The sequence below is a fragment of the Orbicella franksi genome, chromosome 7, assembly GCF_964199315.1.
Source record: "Orbicella franksi chromosome 7, jaOrbFran1.1, whole genome shotgun sequence".
Taxonomy (NCBI): domain Eukaryota; kingdom Metazoa; phylum Cnidaria; class Anthozoa; order Scleractinia; family Merulinidae; genus Orbicella; species Orbicella franksi.
In genome coordinates this window covers 20,086,593-20,099,413 of record NC_138151.1, presented here as the reverse complement: position 1 = coordinate 20,099,413, position 12,821 = coordinate 20,086,593, and the positions used below count along the sequence as shown (strand labels likewise).

The following is a 12,821-nucleotide window of genomic DNA, read 5'->3' as shown; positions in this document are numbered from 1 at the left end:
CTAATGCAGTACTTCAGTTAGTTGTCTTCATGTGGCTACCGGAAAATGAAAATGACTTGAACTGGAGACACGGAGATCATCTTGGTAATTATCTACGGTATTGTTTTGAAAGCAAGTTTTGTGTTGAATTTTAGTTAAAGCCGTTCAGTTCAAATTTGAGGGCCCTGAAAAGGGGGGAGGGGGGGGGGGGGAGCAATCCCATTTGCCAGCCCATATTTTTTTGCAAATCGCTCAAATCCTATTCCCACAAGCAGAATTCAGAAAAAATTCCAGTGTTATACATACCAGCTCTTTTCTCTTCGCATCCGCAAAATGAAGGCTTCTAAATACGACCCAACAAAGACCCAAAAATTCACGAGGATTCGCGAAGATGTTCTGAAGACGATAGGATCCTTTTAGACTGTAATAAAACATACAAGTAGGTAAGTTATAGAGATTACTTATGCTACAAGTTTCTGCCACTTGGTCGGACGGATCATGTTCAGTGCTGTTTCAAGAGCGGTCTACCTCTTCTTCAGAGTCGTTGTCATTCACTCACACTTAAGAACGTTCGCGCGAAAATTTTCCAACGTTGATTTTTTTCTGAGACTTTTACCACTGTAAGATGATAAGTCAGTTATGTCAGAAATGTAAAAAAAAATGGGGGGTCACCGACTTCGTTTTGGAGATAACATCCCCGGAAGAACACCCTAAATCTGAAATAATCGGGCGTCGTTAGCGAATAAGGCCACAGTGTCTGTAAGCCCCAAAATATTGCAATTAGAACTTTGAGATAAAGTGTTCTCTACTAAATATTGTTTGAGTGGACCTATTAAGTGAATTTAGTCAACTGGCGAGGTTCGTTAAAGACCAAGTTCGCATTTAGCGACCATAGTTTCACGCTCCTTGCAGCCGCAAGATGGCAGGATTCGATGTATCGTGGACAGAAATCTTTAAATTTTTTTAACTTCCCACATTGATTTTTTGTTCATTTTGGACAATGTGGAGATAATTGTAAATAAAATCTGTTTCTGGAAAGAAAAATAGGGGTCACCGAACGTTCGAGATCGTTAAATCCAGGCAAAGCTATAGCAATGGCCATCTGCCCTATCATTGTTCTTAGCACGCGCGCTCATGCATGGCGTGGCGTGTGAATTTGCATACGCAGTAAGGATGGGCAGAAGTAATTAGCGCGAACGTCCTTAAGCTGTCCACCTCTTCATCAGGAGACTCTGATGGTAAATTGGCATTCTCATTTGAATTAGCTGGCTCATTCATCTTCGCTTGGAACTCTGTACTCTTTAGAGTGAACTCAAATTGACTCGTTTCAAGAGCATTTCAGCTCTATATAAGTTCAGAGGCAAAGTGCCTGTCCTGCTCATTCTACTATCCTGTTTTACATTTCGTTGTCGGACGGATTTACCATGCATCTTAGCCCACGCCCCCATCTCAGCTTGCTCGTTTCTGGTTATCTCCTGTGAGGTTGGCTCTGAAATTGTGAGGCAAAGAAACTGTATGTGATGTTGGCAGTCTGTAATATGAATTTGGATGTGTGTAGTTCGCTGCTGTCCACTTAGAAGCTCATTTCACAGCTTCTTCAACTGATGTTCCAAACATCATTGCATATTCACACAATGTAAAAGTGTCTCTAAAAAGTGTTATGGCATGCGGGGAGTGCTGATTTAGAACATGAAGGATTAAGATCGAGTACCTCCACATTTGATCTCATGTTGTAACAGGAAAATAGTGACAAGTCCTGCACATGCTAGCCTGCGAACGCAGACGTATATCCGGCCGTCACTTGGTTCGCCTGAACCAAGTGACAGCCGGAAATACGTCTGCGTTCGCAGGCTATGTACATGCTGGATCTGGATTAACATGCTCAAAATTGACATGAACAAGGTACTTAAAACATTTTCTAACGTTTCTCGATCCCAGGAAATAAGTGATGTCTTGACTGGTCATGGTTACAAAATATTTATCCCATTCCCATTTTTGACATTTCTTTCCATTCCCAGTGACCTAATTCCCATTTTCCCAGGGCAAAAACAGGCCAATCCCAGTTCCCATTTTACCCCTTGAGAACCGTCAAATCTGGCGTACGCTTACGTTTAACATTTCGGGCACAAAAAGTTATCGGAATCCATAATTGTTTGACCCTCTGTTGACAGATTACATTTTACGTTGTTTTGCGATGTAACAAAGAGCTTGAGAAGTTGCCAAACTTTGAAATTTTGGAGCGGTCCGTAATCGGGGCCCGGATGGTAAAATCAGGACCGCTGGAGCGCGCGTGATTGGCTGATCAGATTCAAGGATTTGGGATTCCAGACCGCTGAGAAGCTGGAGAAAAAGAATACAGTTATCGTTATTATTGTGGCACTGCATAAGGTAATAAAACAAAATAATTAATACGGTGATACTTTGTTACATTCTCTTACATCTTTAGTGGCTTGAAAGCACCATTCTGGTAAGCGGCCAACCCCAGTCACGGACACTTTTTTCGCGTCCCGAGGATGTGCGCTTTTTTTGAAGCAATCATAGCGATCATGTGGAATCATTCACTAGCCTATAAATATATGCAACATACACAGACGCAGTAAGCTAGCATAACAAAAGGTGTTGATTATCACCCTCTTACTGTAGCTTATGCGCTTGAAGTGAAAGCCCTCTGTTAAGTCGCTCATTGTTTCACTGCATGGAAACAAATATTGTTTAAAAGTGCATTTATTTTCCTTGACAGACAAAACTTCACAAATTATACTGAACCAACACCACGTAAAAGGAAAAAAAATTGTGTTAGGAAACGTGTGACTCGGAGATAACATATTAGTCAAAAGGATGGACAAAATAATTTTAGCACGCGTCACAATGAATATATTAACTAATTGACGGAAGAATTAAAATTTCGTTCTCTGAAATAATTCTTAGCGCGTGTTTTAGTGGCAAACGACTTCAGAGTTAGTTGTAAAGTATTGCGTTCTCGAAACAAAGATTAAGTTTACGGACAAACCAATTTTAACAAAATACCAAATGAATATTTGTGGTATGACAGCCGAGTGTCAAATGGGACTTATTGAGTATGCTTGTTATTCAGAATAGGCTGACGAAGGCTTGATGAAGCAAGCTGAAGAGCACCCTGCGAGCAGAGCCTCTCTATCTCTTTTCTGGTACAAAGCATATGTACCGTAAGAAAAGGCTCTGCTTATAGGGTGGCTGATGAGTTCGCATCAGTAAAATCGTGCTCATCTCGTCTATTTGTGAAATATTGCGGAAGATAACAAGCTATGGAGGGAAACACGATTGTATCTCGCAGTTATTGCTTGTAAAGGAGTTGTCCAATCATCAAGTTTGACTGGCCGATATCAGTGCTCGGCGGCCTAACAAGTCAGACAATCTATTGATGTTTTCAATTTAGCGCGCTAATAATTTTGCGTTTTAAGCATTGTTAAAACAAGTGAAACTTAACAAGGTAGAAAAAAAGCAGGCTAACAATGTTGCTTTTGTTCACTGATATAGTCAAATTAAACTTAACGTTCAGAAACAGGCGTAAAATAACCAAAAATTAATTCATAGTTAGTGAATGTAAAAAGTAAAAAAATTCTTAAAAGTCACTTCGACAAGAGGCCGGAAGATCGGTCTTGACACAACAATCCGCAGTTCACCTTACAATGACCTCAATGATCAGTTTAGAATAGTTACTTTTCCAATGTTTTCCGAAGCCCTTGAAATCTTACGACCACAAGTCATACCAAATAGAAGATTTATTGAAAGATAAAGTTGCATTTAGGTAGACGTAACCACTAAATTGGAGAAAAAAATATTCATCAATTTTTGTAATTTTAATGATTTTTATTCAAATTTGAACAGAAGAGAAAGCTGCCCTGTTGACTGATGTGTGAACTGTTGCAAGGCAACACTGATCCGCATCATGAAACACGCAATCATAGCAAATCTTTAATCCTCTTGTAAACCTCATTTAACAAGCAAAAAGGACGCCGTCTTTAGTAAAAAGCGGCGCCACTCCAAGTGCTAATAACTTAGTAATTTTACAGGGAAGTTCAAGAAACAAGGTATACAGGAAGACCTTCGCAAAGCCAATCACAAGCTATAGCACTAATCGAATTTCATGCCGGTAATTAGAACTCGTTGATTACATATCACTGTTTTGCTTAAAACGTAATTAAATTATTCAAATTTGTTGTTTTCATAAAAAAGTTCGACTGTTGTCATGAGTTAATGATGGCGTGCTTTACACGTCCACTGAATGCGCTCAAAACTTGGCGCAAATTTTCCACACTGAGTGACAGAGCGCATCGGTGCGTGCAAGACAATCAGGTGACCACTGGTGTTGCCCCCAAATATGGCAACTTGGCAATATCAGGTGGTAACTGTACTCGATTCACCAATTATGTCATTGATAGATTGTCTAATGCGACTAATTCCTTGATAATCCCAGTCTTGTCCCCCTTCCCGCTATCCTATTAGTAAAGTAATATTTTGTTGACGAGAACAAAGCGGCCGACAGCGGTGCTATGGTTAATGGTTCCTCAGCGTGATTTGTGTGATCCCTTGTTAAGAACTCGTGTGCAAGTAACGCAAACAAAGCCGTTTATTAAATTATTGACCGGGCGGTTATTTCGCACTGAGTCGTACCCCAAACAAATTAACAACTCTTAAGTTGCTTTACATTCACACCATTCACGAAAAAATTCAAACTTACAGAAACTGAACAGTCGCAAACCTTAAAAGCCGAACTTTTTCCTGTTAAAAGATTCAATTAAATAAAGGGATAACCAAATGATAATTTTCTTTCGAAACTGATTAAAAATTGATATTGTAAGAAAAGTTTTACAAATGGTGTCGATTTTCTCCAGCCAGCGTTCTTTCAAGGGATATTAGACATGAGTCAAGTGTATCAAATACAAGTTCATTCCGTAGAAGAAAGATAGCCGAAAGAAGCGCTGTGTTCTCTTGCCCTTATCCTGAGCGCTGCGATGCTTGTTGTCCTTCTGTCTGGTTCACTGGCGGGTGAACTGCTTCGAGGAGGAGAACCACGCGACACAACGGGCGAGAATTTAAACACTGGCGATTTATAAGCGGTGGATGTGGCGGCAGCCAAAAGTGATCCGCTCAGAGCTGTAGCCGCTGGGTAGTAGTCTGAATGATGGGCGTAATAAGGTGAATAAAAGTGGGCCATGCTACCTGATTGTGGGCAGGCCGCAGGGTGTATGGGAAGACGAAGGGCCGGGAAAGAAGGCGGTGGATGAGGCAGTGCTGCAGAACTAATACTAGAATCCCATTCTTGGTCATGTGTTTTGCTACACATTGTACTCAGATCTGAAGTGTAAGCAGATAGCGGTGGTGGAACTAAAGCATTGCTTAATCCAAGTGGGGCGTGAAGTCGGACTCCTTGCGCCTTCTCTCGTTTTCGCCATTTGGCTCTTCGGTTCTGAAACCAAACCTGTTTGAAAGAATGAACATTAGCGCCTGATACGATAAACCCCAACCATTACTCGATGGTTAAAGCGGTAGCGAAAGAAAATTTCGACTTCTTTACTTCAACTTGTCTTTGTAAATGTTATTCTTGTCTTCTAACCAGAGACAAATCTGAAATTGACATCAATTTTGCATAACTACTCGAACATCGTTAATCATTGTTGTGAAAGCGAGAGAAACATGATAAATTGCCAATAAAGTAAAGTACTTAGTTTTTATTAGATTTAAATTAGAAACAAAAAAATATTCAAAGAACGAAGGATAACTTCTCGCGGAGCATTCGATACAATTTCATAGTAATTTGGCCTCGGCAAGACGTCTAAAGATCTACAAACTAGCTCAGTGCCGTGCAATAAACAGCACTAAAACTGATATCTGCTGCGAACGGCTTTACACGGAAAAACTCCGTCGTAATTATCGACGCACTTACTGAACTAATTGCTAGTAGCAATTGAGTTTCAAGTGTTGTGGAAAATTGCCTTGCAGATTAATTTCCTTGCTGTAATAGTTTCATGATCATACCACTTATCTTCCATCACTTGCAGATGCTTCTCATTTGTGCAGTTTAATTCGTTTCTACGTCTTATCTTTGCCAATAAAGAGGTTTTCGTCCGCAACTAAATTGGACTATTTAATTAGCCGCGGGGCAAATCAGCTCATAAACGCTTCCAGTAATTTGAACAATACTTCTGGCTATCACGTATACATCTAGGAACATATATATACCACGGCAATGAAGACGGCGAGAAACGACGATACTTTACCTGAACACGAGCTTCAGTTAGATCAATTTTCATAGCCAGTGCTTCCCTTGTGAAAACATCTGGATAATGAGTCTTAGAGAAGGCTCTTTCTAGTTCTTCCAACTGATAACTTGTGAATGTTGTGCGGTATCTGCGCTGTTTTCTTTTCCCTGGAGAACATTTGCTGTCATCTGTGTCGTGATCTTCGTCGTCGCTTTTACCCTTTTCATCTTCATTCTCGACTGCATCCTGTTCACTTGTTAAACTCAGTTCCAAATCGTTCTCTGTGGAAAAGAGATTGTGGTCTGCTGTTTAGAACAAGTAAAAAAGAGTGAATATTAGATTAATAAAATTAAGGTGATTTGTGTTTAATGCTTGTATGACAGTTAGAACTAATCTTCAACACCATAATGAAATCATGGTGGCTGAAACATTTTTCGTTTTTTAAAGACGAAGTATATGAAGCCAAAAGTTAGCTCAGAGTTCTCGTGTACCAGTGAGATCGCAAAGGGGTTTTAAATTTAAAAAACATATCAAGAAATCTCATGGCAATATTCAAAATATTCATGAAGTCCGCCTTCGTTCACGGGGGCAAAATACCACCGGCAGCTAAAACAAAATTTTGGCATGTGAAAATGTGTTGTACGCCCTGTTCACTTCCCAGCTTATTTGTAAAATGTCTCAATGTTCGAGGCGCCAGCCGTGTTAGTAAAGCAGTGAAGCACTTCAATGATACGGTACCTTGTTCTGTGTCGTGCCGTGTGCTGTGATCCGGTTTATGTGTTGCTTCGTCGATCACTTGTTCCGGTTTTGCTAGGTGTTTGTGTTCATCTTGTCGGTTGAGACCCAGCAGTCCATCAATGGTGTAAGACGAACGGATTGCCTTCCCACTCATGTTTCGTGGCGGCACAGCTCTTGCAAATGGAATGTGCCAAGACTTGGACTGAGTGCCTTAATAAAACCCTGTGGACAGACCAACCACACGTGTAATGCTTTTGGTGTAAAACCAATGAAATACTCGGCCGATAATAAAATTAATAAAACTACGAAAGTTCATTAGGGAACGTCATGATACTCGACGCATATTCTTTACATTTGTAATTAGTTTAATCTCATTTGATCAAATAGCCGACAACAACGTGGAAATGGCAGATTCCTCATTAGGAGTTGAGCAAAAAACGATTTCTTTTTACGTCCGTTTTCACGCTAACCTGCGAGGGGGATCTTAAAGAAAATACGTGGAGCGAATTACGAGGTTAAGTGTGTGAAACAACCATGTTGACTCACCGGTATCAAGTTGTTTGTTCGTCACCGTTCTCCCTCTCACAAACCACTTACAACATGTGAACGGTACGCCAGCGAGCCTTTTATTCTCGCTGCGGTGAGTCATTTACGAGGTCAAGATCCAAATAAACGATGCTGTTTTTCTGATTGTGACAGGCCTCTTGTGACTTGTGTTCCGTCGTTGTAATATTTGTCGGCAACAAAATGTGTATTGTGAATTCTATCGCACGCTTTGAAGTGTAATCTTCAAATATTCTGTTCCAATAAATATAAATTAAAACCACATTCAACTGTAAATAAGTTTAACAGCTGATATCGGCAGCTGCGCGGAACAATGACCCGGTAAGAAGGGAGTATTGAAAACTTGCACCCATCTCAACATTTTGATTGGGTTAATTAATCACCATTTGTCCCCGTAATTAATTAATTAATACCGTTTATCTTTAGTCGATACAAGCTTGATAGGCAGCCAATCAGCAAGCTCGGCTATTGAAGCGTTCGAGGTGTGCCGCTGTCGACAATTACACATTATCACATAGGTGTTATTACTTGTTTACTCAGTGCCACAATTCTGAGCGCGGTATGCGTTATTATCATAAGAATAAAATGTCTTTTTATCACCAACTCATTCCGATTTAATTAAACTAATAAGCCCGCAAAATTATTGCGCCAGCCACAAACTAAAACCTTCTTCGAGTGTAATTTCGTACCAAATACAGGTACGTGAAAGGGCAAATTTTGAAAGTGTTTTTTTATGACTGCGCTGTTAATGTTGATGTTTCCAGCATTGATTTTCAGAGTGCTTTTTCAACAATTAGTTTGTTGTTCCTGTGTTCGTAAACAAGAAGAAAAAAAAGCAAATACGTGAACAATGCAGCAGTGAATATTAATAGCATAATTGTGTGAAAGAGTCGAAATCAACAGTGATAATGTAATAACTATATTTTGTCAAGCCAAGCGTCCCAGTGAAATTAATCGAGTTTATAAATAAAACATTACACAGGAGGAGTTTCTTTTCCCTTTAAAAGGAACCGAAATGGCTGTTATTGTAAAAATAATTACCCATTATCGCCAAATGTACGTGAATAGACCAGGTTATAATAGCCATAACAGCCCCGCCGTAAATGAACCCTATTGTCAGGTCGGACAGGTTTGAATAGATAAGTAGTCAAGTTAGGCTTCAAATTTTGGGATTACTTAATCCGGTCAGAAACAGTGAGAACAAAATTTACGCGCCCTTTACGAAATTGACCTGGCTGATCAGTTGCAGTCCATAAATAATCCCCATATCACCAGATCGATGTGGTTGCGGCAGGATTGTGACATATTCCACGGGGCGTGTAAAAAGGGGACGGATCATGGCTTGATGGAACATCGCACAACAAACTTGTTTGTCCTCACTCAAGTGTAAGAAAGAACTTTCAAACAAACACTTCAGTTCTGAGATTTCCAATATCCGCTACTGACAAACACATGACAACAACACTCCGCGGCAGCGTACGAGAAAATGATAAATTTACTGATAAAATTCGTTACTTTACAATTTGATACATAACTCAGTTCATAAGAATGTGATAAAACTAAGATTGGTATTAGTTCCACTTGATCGCTAAAAACGGAAAAGTTCCCTACGCTAACGCGAACAAAAGGGTACTTCTCAGACTGCCAATCAGATTCCAGAGACTGTAATTCTCTACAAGGAAAATATACTAGAAATGTCTAAAACATAACAGCTAAATACTGGTCGGTGTTGATGTTCAGTCCATTACTTCAAAGGCTCAAAGAGAAAAAAAAGGTAATCCTATTGGGAACGTGTAAGACTAAGTACACCCATAGAAGCCCTCGAACGCACGTCGACAAACGAACGTGTAATGTCTTGTCTTAATAGGAGATTTGTACAAAGTGCACTGTTACCGTTTTGCTACATCGAAGTAGTGTGTCTTCTAACACTAATGAATCCAAGCCACGGTTGACTTACGAAGCAACATTCCAGCTGGCCCAGTAGCTGTCGCTAGGTTCCGACCGCCGGCACCTCTGTGAACGTTCGGAAAAGATTAAAAACAATTTTAATTACGTTACTTTGACTAAGCGGTCCCATGGCTTGTCAATCACTGAGTGGTCAGGGGCGGAGTTAATTAGCGATGTGTAGCACAGCAAGAGACTAGTCGATACACTCCCTCTAACTCACTCTCTCTCTCTCTCGTTCATTCTTTGATCTTTAAATCGGCTCTCACTATCGCGATTCGTCCGTTCTCACACTCGCGTGTTTGCTCGCACGCACGCACGCACCCTCGCTCGCACGCACTCGATTCATCACTCTCTGATTTTCGTTATTCAGTTGTCAGTTTTCTCAATGTAGCAGAGAGAATGTAGAGTTTCGTTCTTTTCAGATCTTGAAGCCACCAGGAGGAATGTTGTCCTTTGCTTGAAACTCAAACTGACCGTCCACTTCTGTCGGGGCTAATTCTTCATCGCCATTATCACCCTATGCATAACAAATAACACTGAGTTATAAACATACACAAACCACTTGCGGGTTGTATTATTACCAATAATCCTCAGCAAGCGTGCCGCCAGTCTTCTTTTGTTGTTGTAATGGCGATTATAACATCTCCTGACGAAACGGTGGGAAATAAGTAGAGACACCACGCGATTTACAAAAAATGCAAAAAAAAACCTCAGATCATAGGAAGAGACTTATGCTAAGACAAACCAAGCTCAACCACACGCACACGCGGATTCCAATCTTGTTCAACAGACAGGTCTACACAAGTTACCTGCATAAGCAATGTCCAATCATTTTCTTATCTAGCTAAATACGTAAATCGTTGAGTTTGCTTCACTAAGCGTATCACCATACCATTGCCATGCGAGTGCTTCCGATTGTTTATGCATAGCGAGCTGATTTAATAAGTGGCGAACTAGCCAGCTAGTAAGTTTCACAAAGAACCACATGCAAATACTGACAGACTAAATCAAATCTGACGCTATGAGCTCTACATCTCAGACAGTGTTTGCTTGGTCAAGCGTATTAAACACGGTCATTACCATGAAAGAGTTGCAATGAACCGCGAACACATCATATCAACCGCTCTGTGATATTTGTGGAATTTCTGCCCTGTTAGACGTGCATGCCACCCTCATACAATCCTTATTCAAAATGTTAACAAGTTGTCAAAACTAATCCAAATCAATCTTCCCGAAAATCCCAACGAGATAAAACTATAAGCATTTTAGTTCTTCGCGAAACTTGATCACACGCATGATCAATTTTAAAAGCTGTGTCAAGTTTTGCTTTGCATCGAAACACAAGCGCAGTTACTTCTTGTGAATCTTCTTTAACGCGTGAGTTCACTGCAAGAGTAAAACAACAGCGAGCAAGTAACCCTGAACAAGTTTTGGTGTCAGCCACGAGCTTCCTGAATCAACAAGACTACTATCGGCAAACACAGCGCTGTAAAATGGCGCAATAAATTTGTCATGGAAATCCAAACAGCCGCCGCCTACCAGTAGTAAGACAATAAATGTCCACCGAAATAAAAGTGAAACGATTATTCTATGTAAAGTTGGTAACTTTTCTTTGTTTTGTTAATTTTCTCCTACGCATCACAGAACACGGAGGAGGGAGAAGATACAATTTGGCCCACTCTCCTTCAGAGCGTCTCTTCAAGTGTAAGCTGGTGAATACACATATAGCATGTTATTACATGGCTTTGGCTTGTGGCCGATATAACGCGCGCTCTGATTGGCTAAGAGCGAGATCCGAGCGGTCATTATGCAACCGTAATGCCCACGGTCTGATTACAGATTATGCAAATTAGGAAGAGCACGGCTCTGAAAATTCAAGCGCATTGGAACGATGAAAGCCGATTAAAAACAGTAAGAGAAAGTAAATTTAATTCCGAGTAGCTAACAGTTTAGAGATTTTTCCTTAATAAAATTTATATAGAAGTCGTTTTTGACCCACCAGCCGGTAACCTTGGCGGGCACTAGTGAAAAACAATCAGTTTGACGAGTCTTAAGTAAAGCTAAAATCGCTGAGTGAAAAACACCATCGGCAGATCTGTCATGCGTCCTGAGCAGAACACCACGAAGAAACTTATAAGTTATCATCTTAGTCACAACAATTACCGAAATATTGAACTCCGTCACAGTTCTCATCAAATAGATTCCCTCGCTTTGACACAAGCAAGTGTAAATCAGCTTCCTGGATCATCAGATGTAAACAATCGGGCGGTTTTTTGTCGGTAGCCGTGTTCCTGATAACTGCAGGAAGTTCTAGAAGTTCACAAGGCTTGACAGGGCTCGAAATTAACATTCGTTCGGGAGCCAGCTGGCGACTAACGGAAAAATTTTGTTCGCCAACTTATTTTATATAATTATAACTTACACAAGAACACGATTTTATACGTTACTTTGCATGCAAGAAAAGTCACAATTGAAGAGCGAAAACAATTAAAAACAACACGAGTAACACTTAGTTATAAAGCTACTGTTGTTCTCAGGTGATATGTCTCTGGTCCGAAGGTGATGGTTGTCTCCATAGTCATTTTAAACGAAGGGAAGCATAAAACGTGGTTTTCATTGTCAGACAAACACGGGTCCTTGCGTATATTCCCTTTGCTACTTCTTCGAAATGCCGTTCTTTATTTTCGACTTGCTTTCCTCGCCGCCTTTCGCTGCCGACAAACAACGCCATGCTTGAATCTTCATTCCCCGCATGTAAAAACTGACGTATATTCCTTCAACTGATTGGTATCTGCCGCCATTTTCGCGGCAAATGAAAAGCACATGGTGTTGAAGTGCGCCTGCGATCCCAGTTTCGGAAGAAGCCGCTGAAACAATATGGCGCGCCGTGAACGCAGTATCGACGTGTCGAAATACATTCAAATTTTTCGATTATCTTGTAATATTCAGACATTATTTTACTAGGGACGGAAAGGTGAGTTGTATACTAGCTACCATATCCGATTGATTTCCTAATATAAAGATTTAAAAATAAAGTTGTGTCGTGGTTTTCTTTACTTATCGGACAAAACGCGAGTCGCCAGCTGGCGACCAGTTCTGAAAATTTAGTCGCCAGTGCTGAATTTTTGGTCGCATTGGCGACCAGTGAGTCGCAATTTCGAGCCCTGCTTGAAAAGTTCATCCTTAAACCCCAGAATGGAGAAAGCGAACATTGCATTCTGAAGCATCAGTATTTTCTTTCACCAAAAGACCGTTGGTTTGGACTACTTTGAAGCACTTTCTGTCTTTTTTATATGCGTTGACGTTTCGCCACAAAAGTCGGAAAAACTCCCCCATCAAGTTGTGGCACCA

The 12,821-nt window shown here is 40.5% G+C and overlaps 3 protein-coding genes across 5 annotated transcripts in view; all 3 read right to left on the bottom strand.

Moving 5' to 3' along the window:
• The window catches only part of LOC145492515 (uncharacterized), a 137,684-nt gene that overhangs the window by 68,371 nt on the left and 56,492 nt on the right, over positions 1 to 12,821 (bottom strand). The gene's annotated exons all lie outside the window — the stretch shown is intronic.
• Positions 84 to 8,899, bottom strand: LOC145492400 (aristaless-related homeobox protein-like). Of its 2 annotated transcripts, none has more exons than XM_081471847.1 (3): positions 6,960 to 8,899; positions 6,240 to 6,526; positions 84 to 5,440 (listed from the first exon to the last, which is right to left on the bottom strand). In XM_081471847.1, exons 1-3 carry the CDS (start codon positions 7,111 to 7,113, stop codon positions 4,907 to 4,909), a joined length of 975 nt encoding a protein of 324 aa, XP_081327973.1. In that variant the 5' UTR covers positions 7,114 to 8,899; the 3' UTR covers positions 84 to 4,906. The 2 variants fall into 2 exon arrangements, with proteins under 2 accessions (XP_081327973.1, XP_081327974.1); XM_081471848.1 differs by having other exon boundaries at positions 6,240 to 6,502.
• LOC145492340 (importin subunit alpha-3-like) overlaps positions 9,001 to 12,821 on the bottom strand; it is a 74,759-nt gene continuing 70,938 nt past the window's right edge. For both annotated transcript variants that reach the window (XM_081471777.1, XM_081471778.1), the window contains exon 25: positions 9,001 to 9,987. In XM_081471777.1, the coding sequence (XP_081327903.1) occupies positions 9,889 to 9,987 (99 nt within the window). In that variant the 3' untranslated portion in view covers positions 9,001 to 9,888. The remainder of the gene's footprint in view (positions 9,988 to 12,821) is intronic.